Below are 22,338 nucleotides of genomic sequence, written 5' to 3'. Positions count from 1 at the left end.
TTGTTCAGAAAAGATGTACCACCATACTGACACCAATGTAGGGATATGTAGTAAGGGTAAGGGAAAATAGTACTAGTAGTATATAGTGCTAGTGATATTTTGTTTTTTACTTATTTCCAATTTAACCATATTTAATACATGTATAAGAAGCAAAAAAAAAAAGAGTAATATGATTTTTTTTATTAGGTTTATATGTCTTTTTTTATTTATTATTTCTTTCATGATTTTAATTGTTTCAATCATAAACTCAGCTTTATGCTTGATACAAGAACATAAAAATTCCCCATGAGGAAAGCAAAATTAAATTTGAAAATAAAATAATTCTAGTTACATTTGAAGATACTGTACATCTGTAAACATTGTATTGTGTATATATGAAATCAATTCAACAAAGCAACCGTCTTTGGAACTCACAAATAAGTTCCAAATAGGAATTCGTGGCCTAGTGGTTAGAGAGTTTGAATCCTAACCCTAGGGTTGTGGATTCGAGTCTCGGGCCGACAACAATACCACGACTTCAATGGCCTTGAGCAAGGCACCGAACCCCCAGTTGCTCCCTGGGTGCTGAAGCATAAATGGCTGCACACTGTTCCAGGTGTGTGTTCACGGTGTGTGTGTATTCACTATTCTGTTTGTGTGTGCACTTTGGATGGGTTTAATGCAGAGCATGAATTTTGAGTATGGGTCACTTCGCTTCACTTCAAATAAACAATACAAGTTGTGGAAACTAGCTTATAACCACTAGAGGGCAGAAATGAATCACAAATACCATAACAGTTTATAACCCAGAGGAAACATTATGATCAGATATACCACTGCTTTAAAAACACAGTTTAGAATAATATTACTCAAGTAAGGCTCATGTTCTAGTAAGGATATGTGTTGTAGATGACATTAGCTGTGAAAACACAGGTATTACCACAGGCACACTGAAACCTAAACCTAAGCATGACATTATTCAGAGTGAAGGTGAAACTGAAAATATTGACACAGAAGAGAATAGATTTCAGTGATCTGACACCCTGGGAAAGAGGAGTGGGGAAAATATCAGCCCTCCTGCAGAGAGAGTCTAATAAGCCCCTTTCACACTGCACGTCGGACCCGCAATATTTCCGGAACATTGCCAGGTCGCCTTCTGTGTGAAAGCAACCGCGTCCCGGAATTGATTACCGAATTGAACCCGGGTCGGGGACCTAGTAACATTGGGGGGTTCGACCAGGGACGAGCGCTGTGTGAACAAAAGCCAGATCTAATTCCGTATCAAAGTGATGACGCGCGTTATAGCGCGACTCTTTTACCGGCTGTTTTGAAGGAAGATCAACATTCGCGACGAAAACATATGTGCAAACTGTAATGAAGCAGAGATCAGTTAGTTCCTCACTTTCCGCGCTGACGCCTAGACCGTTTGCTTGCTTCAGTGAAAGTATAAAGTGCCTAGCGTTGTCGACTCATACATTACACGTCACGCGCTGATGTCACGTGTCGTTATGGGATCTTCAAGGGTTGTGTGTGAAAGCACGCACATATACCGGGTCATCACTGGCAGTGTGAAAGTGCCAAATCTAGCGACCAGGGACCAATTGCAGGAACACTCCCTGTATTTGCCGGAATGGCAGTGTGAAAGGGGTTATAGTGAAAAAAGTCACCTGAGGCAACATCAGTGGTCTCTCCCAGCAGGAGAGAGACAGCAGTGATGATCTAACCCTAATGTCTCAATCAACAGGGCAGTAAGGTTTCAACCCTGCAACTACAGTGTGAATTCTTCAAACTTCCATTAGGGGAGAGCAAGGCTCTCTAGGAAGTCACACTCACCTGATGGCCCTGATAACTGCTTTTAGTGGGGCAGAGAGATCTTCCACAGTCACATCACAATGGCAACCCTTCTCATCAAAAGCATCATCCGGTCCAAGATTTGTGTCAGCTGTGAGACAAAGGGAGAGAGTCTGAATCATAGCAAGCAAAACATTTTTTACATTGGCTTCTCAAAAAGGCTGAAAACAAAACTATTCTGAAAAGTAGAGAGAGCCCAGGGCAGATCAATACAGCTATGAATCAAAAGAGCATTCAAAAGCAAATAATTCCCTTGATTCCTCAGCTAATGAGAATCACAGATTATAAAACTGATTCTATCATTACAGTAGAAGTGGAACAACAGTATCAAAAAAAAAAAAAAAAAAAAAAAAAAAAAGCTGTTCACCTTCAGCTGTTGTGCGCGATTGGCTCTTGAGCCTGAGGGATGGCCGGAAGCGTGTGCGGTCATTGAAGCTCCAGCTCTTCTGGACCTTGGCAGGGCTGCTGCCCTCCACCCCCACCTCTGTGGCAGGAGAGCGTCGGTCATTCACAGACATCTGCCTGCTCTTTACACTCTGACCACGAGGACTGGCCATGCGCACACGTTCCCGAAAACTTAACTTTTGGCTGCAAGTTAAGGAAAGAAGAGGGATGGAAGAGGATGGGAGGTGGGAAGGGACAAATAGACAAATAATTAAATATGGTATGGAGATAAATATGTATTTAACTAAAGTTTGGTTTAATCAAAACAGTTATGATGGCTTATTTTGGACTTGCAAGTTTCCTTTCTTCAGTCTCTACTAAATTCCTTCAGTAAAACAATATATATATATATATATATTTTATTCATGATTTCGAAACACAATTTACTTGGAAGTTCTTTGGTCAAAGCCCCAAAACAGTCCTATACTTTCTCAAAAGTTGCATCAAAAGACCCTCATGCAACACAAACCTCATTCCAAAGTTTCCACCAAATCAGCAAGCATCATTTTGAAGCATGACTCTCTAACCACCCTACTTCTATTGCTACCTTCAGTGTGGAGCAGCCTGACGACATTTCCATGTATCTTTTTAGCCCTGATGCAGAGGCCCAGAATATATCAAATAAACAGCATAATGAGCCAAACGGTTCTATGCAAATTCCTTCAAAGATGTAAATTCCATAAGCTAGGGTTCTACATTCATGCTGAATATATACATAGTCCGCTGTGCTTTGAGCTCATGCTTGGTAGTCTGTATATGAAAGAGATGTAGTGTAAAATGAGAGTGAAGACATAATGCTATAAAGGTGACTTACAAGAATTTAGAGCCAAAATTCATGCACATGCAACATACTGGTTAAGACTTATGTGTTAAAGCAAACGGAGACAAATACAGTACAGTCATAGACATCCTTCACAACTGAACTGAACCTTTAAAGTCACTCGACTCGATCAGATTATTCCTGCAGGTATTACAATATAGGATGTTGGTAAACTGGTGGTTTGATGTTCAGACGCTTTGCATTATTTTGTTATTATCACAAATTAGACATCGTATTGGTAATAACATTGTAGAGTAATTGCTGCATGTCAGATGGGGTATTGGATAGATCAGTCAGTGGCAGTTATTATCTTTCAGGCATCAGGCATTAGGACCCTCATATCAGACCTACTGTAGGGTCTGTAAGGTTATCTGAGGTGGACATCATCATCCATGCATACGGTTAGTCAGCATTCACATTGGTCATATTGCTTGAGCAGTGGGGGATGCTGGGTACCTATATTTCCGTGTGGTATACCTCCTGAAGAGCCTCTGTCTATAACTATGACCCTTACTAAAGAAATGAGGAAGACAGATGGCAGATGAGTTAGTTAGACTGTGAGCAGAAACAACCTCCTTACGTGTAAGAATTATTTGCATGGAATAACATCGAAATAGAGACTCTACTTGGGGGTAAAAATGGAGCAAAATGCAAAATAAATTGTCATGTTTTTCCAACCAAACATGGTAATATAGAGTTTAATTAGCATTACACCAAGCACATCCACACTAGAAGTATATTCAAATAAACAGTGTACAAAACTTGTCTGACAAAAAATAAACTTTCTTGGATTTGCTAGTTAGTAATAAATTATTTTCTGCAAATATTACTTTGCACTCTCGAACCATTACTAAATGAATTATGCGGATTGTGGATTATACTTATGTGCATCCATTTATAAGGCAAAAAGTATTCACAGCTTAGCTGTTTACTGTAATGCTTTTGCAATTTGAAGGTGAAATTTCCATCACATTATATGGCACATTTGCCACACACTGAGGGGCTTTTCCAACTGTAAATTACTTCATTTAATTCTGAGTTCTGGTGCTCTGCTTTTCACATATTTAATACGAACCATGCAAAAATCCAATTCCAGCACTAATTAAAAGCGTGAGGATTCAAATGAGAACAAAGCTTTGGGTGCAACCATTATTTACAAGGACTTAGCAGTAAGCTCCACCCCTGCTGAAATCACATGGAAGTTAAAACACATAATGTTACCAGCCTGACAGCACTACACTATGGCCTTGCAGATGTGACAGTCTTTAATGAGTCTAAACATACAGTAGTCCAGAACTGTGTACAAACATGCAGAGGCCTAAATATCAACAGCCAAGTCTGGAACCAGTCACTATCTTACTTCTATTACTTTCTGGATCTACTGATGAAAGGTATTTAGAAGAGGGTGGGGGTTGTTTTTCACGGAAAAAGACGAAGTACAAAAATGTAAAAAAAAAAAAAAAAACTTATGCACTTACGCTGTGATCTTTGCTTTTTTCCTGTCTGTTGTAATAATTAACGGTCAAAATGGAAAATGTGCATCAAGTTTCTATCCATATAGTTAGACAGAGAAAAGTGGGCCAAAGTACTGCTCTACAATATTACAGAAGGAGCTCTGCAAGTTCAAACACACACACACACACACACACACACACACACACACACACACACACACACACACTTTGGTACAGATGAACACTTGTTCTTAGCAAGTTATCAACGTGAAGCTGCTCCACAGCTAAACAACTATTCTATGACTTTATTAAATTGCTCTCTGGAATATTTCATTGTAGCCAAACGACTTTGGCCAATGCAGTGGTAAAACTAAACCACTAAATTGTATATTTGTCTATTGTACAAAACAAAATACTGGTGCTACTTTCATGTCTCAGCATCGCTCTGTGCTTTCTCTCTAGAACAGCTAGTATATTTATATAAATTTACATTTATATATTAATATACATTAATGTATATAAATATATATTTCAATATGTTGGTCAAATATAATTGTATAATTTTATATTATATTAATAATATAATTAACGATAATAATATCCGGATAAAATCACAATACTATTCAAAAGATTTCTTGATGTAAAGACTTATGATGGCTGCATTAATTTGATAAAAGTACAGAAAAAAAACAGGAATACTGTAAATTATTATTACATTAATAATAATAATAAACTATTTATGTGAATTTTCAGCAGCTATTACTTCAGTCTTGATTGTCACATGATCTTTCAGAAATAATTATAATATGCTGATTCATATTATATATTTAAATTATTGAAAATAGTTGTGCTGCTTAATATTTTTTTTGTGAAACTATTTTTTTTCAGGATTCTTTGATTAAGAGAAAGTTTAAAAGAACCCCCTTTATCTGAAATTTAAAAGAATGCATACATTTAAAAGTCTTTAAATTTTAGTTGTACATTGTAATTTAATTTTCATTTAGCTTTTACAATTAATACATACTTGCTTAATAAAAATATATTTAAAAATCTTACTGATTATAATGTACCAGTAATATAATAAAGCAAATAATTTCAAATCAATATTTCATATCCATGTATTTATCAATTTTGGGTAGCCTTGTTGTGAGAGACAGTATTCTTATAACAGTTGGCTTCACACTGGGGTCCTGATCATCCTGTCTTGGTTTATTCTGTGATAATGAGCGGATGACTGTACATTCCATACATACTAGCTACTACTTCAAATAAATAAAAACAAAAAATGAATGGAAATGAATGATAAAGCAAGACATAAAACATGCCATGACTGAATGTACTTAATTTTTTTTTACTGAATGTCCTTTTTAATGATGCTATGGAAGAACACAATCACAAAACACAATCGATTCTTAAATAAGTAAAACATTCGAGACAGGAGAATGTAGATACGAGAACAACAAACCTGCTCATGGATTCCCCCTGGTCTTTCCTTCAGGTGTTAGTTAAAAACATAGAAAGAAAAGAGGTAGGATATTAACACTTCACAGGAATGACAGAAACTAATAAGGAGGCTACAGAAGAGACACAGATGCCTCTGAAATATACTAAGTGTTTCATTTTAGGAATAAAACACCAATACATTTCACTGTGTCACAAAAAAATAGTTTAAATGTTATGTTATATATATACACAGATATACAAACACACATTAAGAATAGGAAGAAATGGAGAGTCTTTTTAAAGACAGTATAAACAGGCAGCAAGCAAGCAGGCATGCAAGCAATGAGCAATGCACAGTCTGACTTGTTATCAAGGGCTGCTCTGTGTCTAATATAGCAGTACACTCATTTGTCAGAGTATTGTCATGTGTCTGTCTTCAGGTGTCTGTCCACAAACTGTCCTGGCTTCTGTTCAGTTTGATTTATCTATTATGTGGCGATGTAGGGGAAAATTCAGATAGCCACAACATAAAGAGGAGGAAGCAGGTGTGAGTCTGTGGCTCTCATCTTTTTTTTTTCTTACAGAGCTACAGAGCCAATCAAATTACACTCACATAAACTTTACATCTAATAAAATGCATTTCATGCTAATTAGCCAGGCCCTCCACTACAGTTTCCTATTATTTGTCCTCATTAAGAGATGTTTCATTAGTCATCAACAAGCTCCATAACCTAAAGGATGTTATATTCTTAGGAATAAACAATGTGATTTGAGTGTGAACACTTTAGTTTATATTAATAACGATCTCTTTTTTTATAAATGATTTCTTTTTTTATAAATGAAAATCTTAGCATACTGAATAGTTAGATTGTATCAATTAAATAGTTTTTTTATATCCTCCTTTTGTTAATTTCAGCAATCAATGAAAGCCGTTGTATAGAGTCAGAAATGTGAACTTATGATGAAAGAGTCACAATTCTGAAAAGAAAAGACTGAATTCTAAAAAAAAAAAAGTCTGAAGTGTAAAATGAAAGCTTAAAATTGCAGCTATAAACTTGTATTTGTGAGAAATAAAATCAGAATTATGTGTTTATAAACAAAAGTCTGTCAGAATTATCAGATATAATCTAGGAACTGTAAGAACTGTAACTGTAAGAACTGAAGTAAGAATTGTGAGATAATTGTATTATTTTTATTTAGTCAAGATATGGCCATATGCTTTTTCTCAATGACCTAATTAGGATTTAAATAATCATGGATGTCTAACAAAACTATGGTAGGGCACAGAGGAGATGATTATGCTTAGAAAGAGGGACAGATTAAAGGGAAAACAGTATATTTGCTGAAGGAGAAAATGAGAGCTACAGAAGCACTGACACCAAATACCACACCGGCTGCCAGAGTTGTACCTACTTTGTAGGGCTGCAGGTATGCAACGCCTTCAAATGAGGCTTCCAGGTAGCAATGGAAACCGAGTTTTCATCAGCCGCATAGCTACGCCACACACACTACGTGCAGAGGGAACAGGGAGGGAAATGAGAAGAGTAGAACATAAAAAGAGAAATACACAAGGCCAGGAAAAAAGCAGGGTTTGAAAAAAAGGAGAACAACAAAAGAAAAAAAAAGATTAGTAACAACCGGTTCATGTAAGCGCTCTTCCATCAGTTCACTGCATTGATACATGCCTTTGAGCAGGAAGAACACTTTTATAAAACAGCCATGTGGCGCTCAGGTATGTTCTGGAGAGGTCTGTGGAGTAGAGACGCCACGCAGCCTGACGCAGGAGACAGACACACACACACACAGGGACATGGGTGGAGAAAGATTTAGCATGGTGAGGGAACAGCCGGTGAATCACTGATTGGGCTCAAGACATTTCTTCAAACCGCTGCTTCCAATTTGTTTAAAATGTTTTGAGCAAAAATGTGCATGGAAAGATTTGTATGTATTTTGAGGTCTAAAAGTCTGAGACTACTAGTGACAAAAAGAAAATAATATATTTTCTGCATAACAATGTGGGTAAAAAGTGAAATTAAAATGCTTTAATGACAGCAGCACTTGAGTTGCATGATCTTCACAAGATTGCAGGAAACCTAATGACGGTTTTCCAGCATGATGTGAGAATGATCCAAAGAGCACCTTGAGCTTCAATAGAAGCAAAAACATCTGAGCATCTCCCCAAAGAGTCACATGGTCGTGATGTCACTAATTTACAAAATATTTCTAATTCATACTGCGTCATAAAGTTGTTTTCGGGTTAATATTACAGCACACTTTGATTTCCAGATTTCAGTGATGTCTTAGACTTTAAGATCCCACTGCACACAATTCAAGGTGACTTTAGTGTTTAAACTTATCCAAATCTGAGAGTGGATCAGTGTTGAATAAATGTCTTGACGTGGCACAGACAACAACAAAACAGCCAAAGGACTTAAAAGTGATGTGGTGAATGAAAAGAGAAAAGCTTAAGATAAATGCAAATAAATGCTCATAAATGTACATTTAACATATTTTTTAAAAAACCAAGAGCAAAGTTTTGTTTGTGGTCTCATGTGTTTTAATTTAAGGGTTTAATTTGTGGCCATTTGGCACTAAAACACTACTCCTCAGTATTTAATTCTAAACACCATTTATATTTTATATTATATAATTTATATTTATTACGAATATTTGACCACACAGGCATTGTCGTAGTATAAAAAGCAAAGCCAACATGAAACTCTTCTCACATTTAACTTCTGATTTTATGATGTATGCATATGAGAACAGAATACTCTCCATTCATTGGGAATGGAGAGTAAACGATGTGCTGTGCATGCTAGACTGAAGCAAAACCTGAATATAAATTTACTAAAACAATACTTTTTTTATTATTATTATTATGCAAAAATACTGAATGACCTAAGTGATGCCAGCAGAGATGGAAAGTGATTGCTAGGGGAAAATAAATAATTTAGATACAATATTACAAACAAAAGAAAAAAAAGTATAATGTACACCGATGAATCATTCACAATTAGGTACATGCATTAAAAGAAAGTCAACAGGGTCAATTTCATTTCATGTTGACTTATACTGTGATATTGCATTTCAATAAGAAAGAAAGAAAAGACGTTGTGAGGACAAAAACATCAGAAGGATGAAAGACTGAAGATGGATCTCTTGAATTGTGTGACGCAGCAGTGAGGAGGGAGGGCATGTTTTCCATCATTCTGTACGAAAATGTCAGTAAAGACAAAAAAGAAAGAAAAAAGAAAAAGAAAACCAATCATAACATGCAGGAAAGAATCTGAACCCAGACATAGCCGAGAGTCATACTCCACAGATCAAGATTTAGATATATATTTCTGGGTTTTATGAAGTGGTTCAAAAAAATTATGAGAGATAATGCACCAATGCAGTCCCTGCAAAATTACGTCATAAACAACATAGCATGGTTAAAATAAATAATTGCTGACAACCGTAATTAAAGCTGAACGGTTGCTGCCCACTGATAGGCCTTTGGAAAAAGAAAGGAAAAGCAGGGTTAAAGCCAGGCAGGAAGAGAGACAAAATAAACATAAGGACCAGCGAAAATATGAGATCTTCTCTGTCTGCAATATCAGAAAACAACCTGGAGAAAGAAAAAGGGTCATGGTGGTTAAAATAATTGAGAAATTGCTTGTGGGTTTTCAACAGCAGCCAAAAGGAAGTAACTCATTTCTATAATATTACCGGACCTCAATGTTTTTTAGATGTGTTTTTGCATGTGTGTGGACGTTTTCCTGGAGTAAATCTGTTTCTCCTGCTAGAGGAGAAGGATACACTGTCTATTAGGAAGAGCTATTGACCTCAGGGAGGCCCTCGCTCAGAATTCCTTCCGTGGAAACACATCATTAATATCTACAAGTGTTTCCTTTGGCTCAGACGGAAGATAATAGTCCTCATGTAATCAATGTCCGTGGTATTGTTCGTTTTCTCCTTTCATTTAAAAATTATCCAAAAACAATCTTTATTAATCAACTAATAAATTTATAAATATTTTTTTATCTAAATAATATCTGAAAATAACATTTAAACATTTAACATTTAAAAGGCAAAACTGTATCAAATACAATTATATTATTATTATTATTATTATTATTATTATTATTATTATTATTATTTATTATTATTTATTATTATTATTATTATATTAATTATTATTATTATATTAATTATTATTATTATTATTACTACTACTATACTGAAATATGTTTAGATGTTTTTTAGATTTATTTTTATTTTACAATTACAAACTGTTTAGTTAAAAAAAATTGATAGATATTAATCTTTATCACAATTATGAACATTGTTATTCAGTTTAAATTATTTTAGTCTCAGTGAGATACTATTATAGTTTTTGTTCACACTTTGAATAATATTTTTTTTCTGCTTTCATGTTAATTTTAGTTTTTGTAATTTGTATTAGTATTTTGATATAGTATTTGATTATATATATATATATATATATATATATATATATATATATATATATATATATATATATATATATATATATATATATTATCAGAGTAATTGTGGTGTAATTATGTAATTATGGTGAAATAAAGCTAAAAGCATGTAAAAAAATTTTTTTGTAAAATTAAATTATATATTATTAAATTATATATATATATATAATATATAATTTAATTTCAGTTCACATTTATTTTTTACCAACGTTTTTGTTAGTAAAACCAGCAATTACGGAACATGAAGAGATCTGAGCATTAAGCATGGATGCAGATCGAGTGTTTGAGACAGGGTGAGTTTACCTGTATAAGGCTGGCTGCTGGGTTTCTCCTCTTTTCAAAGTGCTTCTGTCTGTGCTGCTCTTGGACCTTCAGAGCAAAGCCAGAGCCAAGAATACCCTACACCCACATCCATCCACAGAAAGAACACAGACGCACCCTATTACTGTTCAATCCACTGATTTGGACTAAGAGAGACTGCGACTGTGCAGAGCATATTTGTGAGCAGAGAGTTACAGAACACTTGACAAGAATGAGTCAGACAGGACGCTGAGGGGCTTTATACTGTGTGTTCTCAAACACCTCATAAAAATCACAGTACAAACAGTCTGCCTGAACTAACTAAATGGTTTGTGATTTCAAGTTTCCTCCTAAAAGACCACAAATCCCTCATCTCGCGTAAGTGAGATCACTTAAGAAGTCAGGATAAGAAGTGTTAACCTAATGCTTAAACTTAGATCTCAGATCAATTGATTCATTTTTTTTAATCTGTCATGATTTACTCATTCTGAAGTTGTTCCAAACCTGTAAGAGTTTCTTTCTCCAGCTGAACCCAAAAAGGCAATCAATTAGACTCCCATTGACTTCCATAGTTTTTTTTTCCATATAATTACAATTATGATAATCCTTTCTTCCCTACTGTGTCGTATATATCTAAGTGAAATGGTTTGTTGAATAAAAACTCTAGGCAGAACTTGATTTTTGTCCATCAAGATTTAATTGGATCATTGTTGTTTGCTAATTGCTGTGAGTGACAGATTGCTAACGGGGAGGGATTAATGTTTTTGATGAAAGATTATAATGACACAATAATAATAAAAAAATGTTTTACATGATGTGTATGGCTAAATCATTTATAATATACACTGCAATATTCCATAAAGAAGGAGAATTTTGATTTCAGGGTGACTATAATTTTCTGCACACCAGGCCATGACTTCAGAAGACTTGATTACTGTAAAGATCACAGTAAGATGTTTCATCAGGTGTGGGACAACATGAGGCTGAGTTAATGCAGTCAGAATTTCCATGTTTGAGTATACCATAGATTTAACTTTATTATGTAAAACAATAGTTATCCCATGTATAAAATGTCAGAATGTGAGTCAAGCAGTACATATCAGGTTGGAGATACTCACAGCAGGCAAAGCAAAGAACGAGATGCCCAGCAAAGCAAATCCTGCAGACAGAAGCCGCCCGGTCCAGGTCTGTGGAGTTTTATCTCCGTATCCAATGGTGGTGAGCGTGATCTGAGGAAAGATGTGAGAATATAAGTTTATATGTTTAAAAGACTGTGGTCGTATTGCTAAATACTTCCGACAGGCAGACAGCACTAAATTATGTGTACTAATGTACTTTAACACTCCATTTATCACCCATGTATGGAGGAGAAAAAGTAACCTCTGACTGCATCTACATGATGGCCAAACAAAGATCAAATCCTGACCAGGGAGCATTGGAAAATCAAAGGCCTCCAAAGATGCATTCAATTCTGTCCATTTGTGCCTTGTTAAACACCCATAACCACCAATCTGCATTCTAAAGTTACACAGTTGCACAGTATTAGATCCATCTTTCAGCAAGATAAATACTTTGGTGACCAACATCTCGCACTCCTTTCCACAATCATGAGCGCCCTGGATTCTTGCAGGCAGGGGATACTTAAACAAAGGCCTGGCCAAAGCAAATTCAACACATCCAGTAAAAGTGAGTGATTTGTCAAATGCAAAGAGCACTGCGGCCTTTCACAGCACTTTGAAGCAAAGACTACACAAAACCAGACTCCCGTTCTCCTGTTTTCCTCCACAGAAGCCTGCCTGTCAGCTCCAGACACTGGCTTGGGCTCAACCCAGTGTAAATACTGTGTGGCAGCATAATATTGGCCCACCGCTAGTTTGTCTCTGCATCTGAGCTCTACAACAGAAGACCATACCCTTAACTGACCTCTTAACTCTGTTTGTGCTTGGTAGGAACAGGAAATTACATGCATTGATTTGTTAAGTCAGCTGGTGAAGAACCATGACCAGTTCTGTTTGTACCACAACAACTAAACCCTGTCAAGGCCTATGGTTGTAACTCACTTATTGATTAATGCATGAAATACAGCGTATTATTGAGCATCCTAAACCACAGATAGATTGTATACAGTTGTTAGAAAATGCTATAAAAAGGGGAGGGGTGTACATTTAAAGGGGACATCAGATTAATTTACTTAAATTAAAGTAGTGGTTTTTTTTTCTTTCTTTTTTTATATTTAGTTTTCTGGTATGTTTCTGGTCTGTCAGCTCAGAAAAGCTGAAAAGAAAACACACAGCCAGGTTATGCGCTGTCTGAGTCTGAAACGGTATAACTATTTGAATAAGACCACCTCTAACCCATATATTCAGGTGTCTTGTGTCAACACGCCTCACAGAAGAGAGGGGTGGTGTCATTTAAAGAGACATGCACAGAAACAGGTTGCTTGTTTTTGACAAGTTGAGGAATTTTAACCAAAGTATATCATGAAGACCCAAACGATTCCTACCAACTTTGTAAATGGGCATCCGATGTCCCCTTTAAAGGGAAATCTGCACAGATACTGAAAGCAGTTGAGGAAGCGCGAAAGGATGACCTTTAAGAAAGGCAGTTAAGTTAGACTTACCGTACCCCACCAAAGAGCATCAGCGTAGGTGGCGAACTGTTTGTTAAATTCTTTCTCCACCAAGTAGACCAAGAATGAAGAAAAGATCAGCACCAAGAAGCCAATGTACCAAGCGGTCACAAGCTCCTGAAACAAACATAGCAAAAAAAAAAAGCGAACTTTCTTTTTTTTATCAAACAAAGAGTGAAAATTACAAAATTTTCTTTTTTCTTTTTATATTTTATGTAAAACTGCACATTGTTTATTGTAAAAATCTTTTGCAAATAAACTTATTTCAAATTATAGTCTTAAAAAATATATATGTTTTATAATTTTCAACACAATTTCATTTTTCTGGTTTGTGAGCTGTTCAGGTTGGGGGATCAGCTGGTTAACAAGCTACTGTATATCAGCTGAGAACCAGACTGAGAGACCAGCTAAACCAGACTAAACTACCAAAGACCCGCGAACCAAGCTGGTTTAAGATGTTTTTGTGTTTCTTTTTCAGTTTAATCAGGGATGTCAGGAAAACGCTTAAGCCTCAAAGGAGATAGAAATAAGTAACTCTGCTATTTTATAAACCACAATGATTCATTGCGGGGACCCCTAATCTCTCCACTAAATGGTGGGTAACTGAGGACTGAGGAAGCGTGTGGTTTGGCTGCAGCCCGTGGATGGAGTTTCAGTCCAAGCGGTGCTGGAAAAAGAGGTTGATTGTGGTGTCACATGTCTACCTCGACACGAAAACTCACACGCAATGTCATGACCTGAGCTCATTCACTAATTTTTGCAGTTAAATAGGATTCAGTATACCTTGCTGTGAGCGTAGACTACAGATCCAAGCAGTTTCCAGGTGCCACCTCGCCTGTCCATACGCACCATGCGCAGGATCTGCAAAAAACGCAGACTGCGAAGTGCAGATGTGGCAAAAATATTGCCCTGACTACCAGCTGAAACCACTGCGATGGATGCAATGAGCACAATAATGTCTGAAACACAATCACAGGAGACAGGGATCATTTCTAGATGTTAACACCCGCCAGAGCAATAGAAATACTTTGATTGACTTAATAAAAATAATTATAGCAGTTAGTTATATAGATAATGGAATCAGTGACTCATAGTCCTCTTTATCTCACAATATCAATACTTTGTCATCACTCCAACAAGACCACCCAGCCATTTTTAAGAGCACCGGAGAACATACCTAAACTAAGTTTGCTGCTGTTCTTTAAGACAGGAACAGAGATATATAGAAAATAAAAAAATAAAATAGGCTTTACTTGTCTGTTATGTCTGTGTCCCTGAGATCAGAGACAGAGTAAGGAGCCAAGAGCGAGCAGAGAAGCCACTTTCTTACAGAGCAGCATATCTAAATCCTTCGCTACACACAGAAAAACCTCTCCAGCTCCCAGCGTGTCTTAACCAGGAATAATATTGTTCTTCACTCAAATCACCTGTCATATTTTCCTGCTGAATGTTACACTTGAGGTTTGAAATAAGAATGTTCTCGTGTCACACATGCTGAAGGTGGCCTCGTAAAAATCTGTTATTCCAAATTAAAATCTCACAACCTTTGAAGGTTGCCACAAGGTGCAAATGGGACATTGAAGAACGTGAGCAGATGGCATGGAGCAATGTGTATTGTAAAAAGCTATTTTTAAATAATATACATTTGAATGACAATCTTAATAAAACGTTTTATAACCAAACTTTCAGCTCCAGGATTTAAATATTTTATAAATGGTTTTCATAATGACAGGACAACATCAACATGTCCTTGTTTAAAGCTACAGATCTCGTTCAGTGTAAAATATTTTTATATTGACCACAGTTCAAATATGTGGATATGTGGTCAGTAAGATATGTTAATATTGTCATTTAGCAAGGATGCGATAAATTGATTAAAAAAAATGACATTTAGAATGTTACATGAATGTTCTGTAATGTCACATTTTAATGCTTTAAAATAATTTGTACATATTTTTCTGAAAGACTGGAGTAATGGATGCTGAAAATTCAGCTTTACCATCACAGGAAAACATGACATTAAATATATAAAAATATATTACAATAGAAAACATTTGTTTTAAATTGTAATCGTATAGCACAATATTGTTTTCATTGTACTTTTAATTAAATAAACACATCTTCGGCGAACATAAAAGCCTTCTTTCAAAAACATATTTTTTTAAATCCCCAAAATTGTTATTAGTTTTGCTGCACATGCATTTATACTTCACAAATTCTTTATATATGATTTATTTATTTTAGATTTTCTAGATTTTTTTCTCAATTAATTAATTGTTTAAACATTTTTAATCACTTAAATCATTTATAGTTGCTATGTTGCCATGCAAAAGTGCTACATGAAGTTGAAGATAAATATATTTGTATTAGTTTACATGAAGATGAAATAATAGAGGATGTTCTCACATAAAGTCAGTGTGCTTCATTAAGGGTATGTGCACATAAAATTCAGAGTTCGTCTCAGCAGTGATGGGATGCTGATGGAACTCAGCCTACTAATGAATGGAGATGAGGTTCAGTGAGTGGCACACAACAGACTGATATATTCATAAATTACACTTATTCAACACAATACCACACCACATGCAAATATAATAAATATAAATAGCTCTGGTTAGATATTGCCTGTGATCCCTCATTGGTTAGTTATTGTCTCCTTTTCTTCAAGAGAGAATTACAAGAGGACTCTCTCAGTCACTGTGTTTGTTTGAGTCAGTCATCGATTTTGGGCAGAGGTGCTATCATTAGCCCATCGAGCATCTGTCAACATCCACACCAACACAGCAGATGCATCACCCTCTACAAACACACGTCCACGGGTGGACAGCACACTCACAGAACACACTTTTTATCTTACCAATGACACAGAATGGTTTTCTAGCGAAGCGCAGTCGTCCTTGCCATCCTCTGTAGCGACAGCAGCATCCAGCCGACCAGATGCGAATGATGTACTCCAGACCGAAAACAACAATCATCACAAACTCCTGCAAAAAAAAGAAACACAAACACTGTTCATGACATCAGACGCACCACTTCATTTATTTAATTCACACAATTCAGTTGTTCTATTCTGAAGTTAGACATGGATACTTAGCACATATATATACTGTACACACACCCTGGTTCACCACAGGAGGCTGCGATCATGTCTAGCTACTGTAAGAGAATTAACCTCTCAGTTAATCCATCATTGCCTTTTTATTGCACTGTTAGAAAAACCACAGTAGAGTTCACAGAGGGCTTCACCTGATTACAACATCTGTCTGCATGAGTTTATAACACTGCTCCGCTCCCAGAGAAACACACACATTTACATTAAACTGCTCACTGACGCTAAGTGTGCTTACAATCAGGTCAGTCAAAACGTACAGGCTTTTGGATTACCTGCCACTGATTCTTAAGTAGTGGGAAACAAAGCAAGCTAATACACTGGTAAGAAGGCAAGCAAGGAAATAATATATATATATATATATAGATAGATAATATATATAAAAAAAGTTTTTTAATTTAAATAAAAATAAGCTTTGAAGAAGTCTGGCTTTGATATTGCCTTATTCTTGTAAATGTTATAATATAGTGTTATGTTATTTTGTATTAATTTAATTAAAAATGAAATCAAAACATATTTATATTAACAAAATTCTCTGATGGATTTTAAAATGAAATTGTTGATATTTTATAAACTAACGCAGCTAATTTTCTATGACGTTTCTCAATAATCAGTTCTGTTCATACTTTGCAACTCAAAGTTTTATTGATTCATCATTCCTGAATGTTGCTAAAATTTATGTCTAAATATCAAGTCATCTTTGCAGCTGTTGATGGACTACACAACCATTTTACAGGTCATATTTCAGGTTTGTCCCTTCTCTGAGGGGTAAAGGGCCTGGGATAACTGGGCCTTTTTAACTGGCCTGTCCTGATCCACTGTGACAGCCAAGCTGGGTTTCCCACGGCTTGACACAACACTGTTTGCTTATCCTGAGCACTATCTGATACTGTTAGCTGTGCAGGTCCTGCTTTCCCACCAGTGGGGTAGACGCCATCCTCTCCTGCTTTCAGGTTGTCTCATAGTCTCTGTATTGAACTTCTCTCAATACAGCCTCTTTAACTGAAACAGGAACACCTTGGCCCGCTCCACCAAGAGTCCGGTGGGACTGAGGTGATAAATCACTAAAAGCCCCATGCTACTTTCGGTTGTCACCTGAGAGGATCCCATCAGCCAGTAAAACATCTCAATGAAAGGATGAATCCAGCTCAGCATAATACAACATGTATCAAATGGCCTAATCCATGTGATTGTCTTTTAACGTGAAGTACTCAACAAAGTTTTTGAAGGAATCTTGGAACACCAGAACAGAGAGCATCAGTGTCATTTGAGACCTTGTTTTGAGACCTAATATGAACAAGAAATCAAAATGTACCTCCACTGACCCTACGACCCTGGTCTTAAGGCCTATTCATACCGAGAATGATAACTATAACAATAACATTTCAACACTATTGTTTGTAGTGTGGACTTTTAAATAAAAATATTTTTTCTATTTTAATATTTTTAAGATGTGATTTATTCCTGGCATATCTGACTTTTCTGTATTAGTGCCACATGATCTTTCAGAAATAATATGCTGATTTGCTTAAGAAACATTTTAATCTTTGCTGAATAAAAGTACTAATTTCTTAAAGAAATAAAATAAAATAAAATATTAATTTGTTTTAAAATAACCCCCAAAATTTGAACAGTAGTCTGCTGATATCCATAAGGCCATGTAAGATCATCTTAAGATAATTTCAGGTGTGTAGGTATTTTGGTCCTACAGTACATACAGTAGGCTTGTGTGTCTCACCAGTATGAGGAGACAGTGATTGGAGAGGTCCATATGAGCAGGGATGGTGGAGAACACGGAGAGAACCAGACAGCCAAACACCAAGGTGAACCTGCCAATAAACAAATAAGGAAAAACATTAGTTATAGAGTTGAAGGAAGTGTATTGTGTGACTTCATCTGAGCAACTGCAAGATGAAGCTAAAGGTTTCTTTGTTCTGATATGAAAGCACCTTAACAAATCCAAGGGTGGACCTGTGAAAGAACATCACCGAATCTGCGAGCTTTCAGAGTGCCATCACAATCGAATAACGTGGTACTTTTCTACAACTCTTTTAGCAACTTACCAGGAAAAATAACAGCTCTTTAAGTACCTGAACGACACACTCACATAAGGAACTTCCCTAACAAATCATCACTTTCAGCCTCATTAATGCAGCAAAGATTTGTAAATGATGGATGTGTGTATAACTATGTAACACCCTCTGGCTCTGTGCTATTGTCTGAGAGCTATTTACAGGAACAAACAGTACATGCTTTCTCCTGCTGTCCCTCTGGTGCAGTATGCTGTATCGGTCCCATTCCCCCTCTCTCTCCTTTGCTCTGGACCTGTATAAACAGGCCATTAAGAACATTGGCCTTAGGTGGAGAACAGAGATGGACTCTTCTTTTTCTGAAGCAGCTGCAGCTGTGCGAGACGTGCTGTCGTATGCTGTCTGAGTGAACTAGCAGACATCACTGTGTCTTCCAGCAAATGCTGTCCTTATGTTTCCTGTAATTACATTGTGTCTGGGAACAAGTGTTTTTTACATTTAGCACTGTCTTCTATATTTTACCTTTTCCCTCCACCTCCCTTTTAATTGAAAGGGAATATATTCTATAATGTTGTAGTATTATTATAATTATTTCGTTCCCATCTCAGGTCCACTTGATTGGTTTTCTGCACCAAAATTGTTCACATTGCAATTTATCACCCTCTTGCTCTGACCCTTATACCTGTTTTACCAGTGAAAGCAGGTTTTTGTTAGCACATATCCATTTGTACTCATATTAAAGGCTTAGTTCATCCTAGAATGAAAATTTGTCCACCTTCTACTCACCATCGACGCATCCTACGCCTTTATTCACCCCCCGGAGCTGTGTGAGGAACATTTTATTACAGATGTGCTCACTTTATTTCACTTCTTCTGAACCGTTGACAACAAACACCTGCTTACCCCCATTGAAAGGCTTGAAAGAACAAGGACAATTTTTTATATAACTTCAATTGGATTATTACCCCAGCATTAATTTATACTATCGTTCATCAGTTTCTGAATATAATGAATGATTCCTAAATTACTTATGTTTCTGTACACTTTCATTTCTAAACAAATCTTGTTATCCATGATTATATTTTAAAGATCATTCTGTAATTATTAATGAAAGAGCACAACTGCTGAAAGGCCTAACTGAGCATCACATTCTCTCAAAATGAGAGACAAGGTGTAAAGAGTTTGAGGGGTGTTTATTTACTAACTGTTTATCTTTCTGTGATCAGTGACAACAAGTTGTGGCATTTGTATGTAACTGCATTAACAGCTGTTATCACAGTCGTGCTGACAGTCCTCACCTCCTCTGTCTTTCTTTTACTTTTTGTCAGTGAGACACAGTCTGTCTGACCTGCTCCTCACCCTTTTAGTGCTTTGCTAACACTTGCGCACCCACACAATCCAGACTCTTTCAGTTAATGTGAGGGCTTCTGTGAATCTCATAACACTCCATAGTATTACACTCCCCAAAGACTGAATCGTGACAGACTTTATGAGTCATTGCAGGATATAGTGCTTTCCATATCCTGGTGGTAACAGCAGACCACAGCCATTACACTCAAACTGGTGTCGTGCTATTCAACTAGGACATGTTTATTGCATTTACACATGCATACGGACAAATGCACATCCACAATAGGCCTAAGAAATGGGCTTCTGCTACAATCATTACTGTAATTCAATAGACACGCGAAACAGTAGCGGCGATGCAAAAAACACAGTCCTCTCCAAAAGTCTGAGACCAATGGTGAAAATACATCTATTTTGCACTCTTTTTAAATAACAGTAACACTCAAGCATCACTTCTACAACTTAGTAAAAATCAGTTTGAGTGCATTGTGCTTCAACAGACCAAAGATTTGCAATCCACTTACATAAAAATATGTCAAAGCATTCAAAATACAAATGAAAGCAATCCCAGATGTGTGGAGAAATGAAAATATTGGAACAGGAAGGAATTACTTTTTTTTTAACAAACAGCTGCAGGTACTGTACCAGCGCTCTGCTAAACACTCGGGTCAGGGGAAATTGGTCTTTTAGCAATCAGAGCCGTGTGGCCACAGCACCAGGCTCCCAGACATCTGTGCTTTCAAAGCTCTGAACCCCAGGGACCTCTTTCCACTAGCAAGACAAAACATAGCACCACCTACTAATTCAGTGGTCTGTGCGGGTAAATGTGCATGAGAGTGTCTATATGCAAATGTCAGCTTGCAGTTTTGTGATGCTACAGAGAAAGTAAAAGAGGGAGAGAAAGGTTACAGTAGCATATCATGGATTACACACCTGTTTCTGTTTGCCTGTGTGTGTGAAACTGTCTGAGATTGTTTTGTTTTGATTCTGAGCGGTCTGAGGATCATTTAGACAGGCAACGATGACAAGCTTGGATTTGGAATTTCAAATATCTTCTCATGAGCCAAGCCACCTGCATTGTGTAGCATCTGATCAAACATGACACGGTAGAGGGCGGCATTGCTGTCTACCACATCAAACACACACAATCAACCTACAGTATGTGAAGAAAAGCATTTAATAAGACTCTCAATGAAAGCAACCAAGAAGAATGAAAAGAATGAAAAGACGGACAAGGAGACAAGAGAGTAGAAGATGAGGCAAAAAAGAAAAAAAGAAGTGAGATGTGACTAGGTGAGAAGATTGGATGAGATGAGCAGGAACTAGAAATTGCAAGAAGAAATACGATTAGAGATGAGATGAGAGCGGAATTGAAGACAATAAGTGAGAAATTAAAACAAGAAAAGATGCAAGAAGAGAAGAGAAGAGAAGATGCACAAAAATGCAAGATGTGAGGAGGCACAAAGATGTGAGGAGGCACGTGTAGAAGAGAAGAGAAGAGAAGAGAAGAGAAGAGAAGAGAAGAGAAGAGAAGAGAAGAGAAGAGAAGACGAGAAGAGAAGAGAAGAGAAGAGAAGAGGAGAAAATTATTGGATGTTTCTGTGTTTCAGGCAGTTGTCTGGTCAGTCTTTGCGCTCCTGACAACATGAATATGATAATGTATTTTCCATTGGATTAATATAAGGTATAGCATTAGTAATCCAGCATCCTCAACACAATACAGCCTGAGTTATAATGGCTGCTCTGTGAATTATTGAATGCCTTGTACAAATAGCCTGTGGACATCTGGCTCTGATTTGGCTTGAGCCTCTAATGGTTCTCCTCTGTCTGAACAGGAAGGTCTGGACACTGGCTGCAGTTTCCACTGCAGCTGGAACAGAGCACAAGACACAACTCAGACCTCTGACCAGAGCTTCACAGAGGCCCAGGGTTAATGACAGCAATAACACACAATCAGGAGATGGCACTAAATGTCCCTGTGCAGCCTTGACATAATGAAAGCCACTGGCTGTTGATTGATGTCTTATTATGAGGAAGGCTCCTAAGTCAAATGGGCTTTTACACATGGGTCTGAACGTTACCATTCACAAGCCAGACAGCGATGTCATAGTCCAATGATAGATTCAGATTCAGTCAGGTATTACAGTTATTCTTGGAGTAATAAAACATTAAAGAAACAGCTGAAATCATTACAGTAACAGAACAGAGCAAAATCTCTCTCAAAAGGAGTTTGACTGACAAAATTAGTAAAGTAGGACCATACTAGTATCAAAGACGTTTTCAGATTGACAGTGAATTACTTCTTAATCAGAGTTTGAATGTGTGAAAGTAAGAAAAGATGATTGATCAGCAGCAGACAGAATGAAGGGAAAATGCTTGAATTACTTGCACTCCAGATGCTGAATTTGTTTGTGTGTTAGAGAATGCAGTTGTATTTAT

General features: G+C 36.7%; 1 protein-coding gene across 6 annotated transcripts in view; it reads right to left on the bottom strand.

Moving 5' to 3' along the window:
• Positions 1 to 22,338, bottom strand: part of kcnq5a (potassium voltage-gated channel, KQT-like subfamily, member 5a) — a 95,455-nt gene that overhangs the window by 7,117 nt on the left and 66,000 nt on the right. For 4 of the 6 annotated variants that reach the window (XM_052612994.1, XM_052612997.1, XM_052612998.1 and 1 more), the window contains exons 3-12: positions 18,261 to 18,351; positions 16,271 to 16,397; positions 14,197 to 14,372; positions 13,405 to 13,530; positions 11,903 to 12,013; positions 10,788 to 10,883; positions 7,405 to 7,499; positions 6,014 to 6,040; positions 2,198 to 2,418; positions 1,813 to 1,921 (exon numbers count right to left, since the gene is read on the bottom strand). In XM_052612994.1, the coding sequence (XP_052468954.1) occupies positions 1,813 to 1,921; positions 2,198 to 2,418; positions 6,014 to 6,040; positions 7,405 to 7,499; positions 10,788 to 10,883; positions 11,903 to 12,013; positions 13,405 to 13,530; positions 14,197 to 14,372; positions 16,271 to 16,397; positions 18,261 to 18,351 (1,179 nt within the window). The remainder of the gene's footprint in view (positions 1 to 1,812; positions 1,922 to 2,197; positions 2,419 to 6,013; positions 6,041 to 7,404; positions 7,500 to 10,787; positions 10,884 to 11,902; positions 12,014 to 13,404; positions 13,531 to 14,196; positions 14,373 to 16,270; positions 16,398 to 18,260; positions 18,352 to 22,338) is intronic. The other 2 variants (XM_052612996.1, XM_052612999.1) reach the window with 1 other exon arrangement.

The sequence above is a fragment of the Carassius gibelio genome, chromosome A13, assembly GCF_023724105.1.
Source record: "Carassius gibelio isolate Cgi1373 ecotype wild population from Czech Republic chromosome A13, carGib1.2-hapl.c, whole genome shotgun sequence".
Classification (NCBI taxonomy): Eukaryota; Metazoa; Chordata; class Actinopteri; order Cypriniformes; family Cyprinidae; genus Carassius; species Carassius gibelio.
The sequence above is the reverse complement of the archived record's forward strand: the minus strand, read 5'-3'. Positions and strand labels throughout refer to the sequence as shown.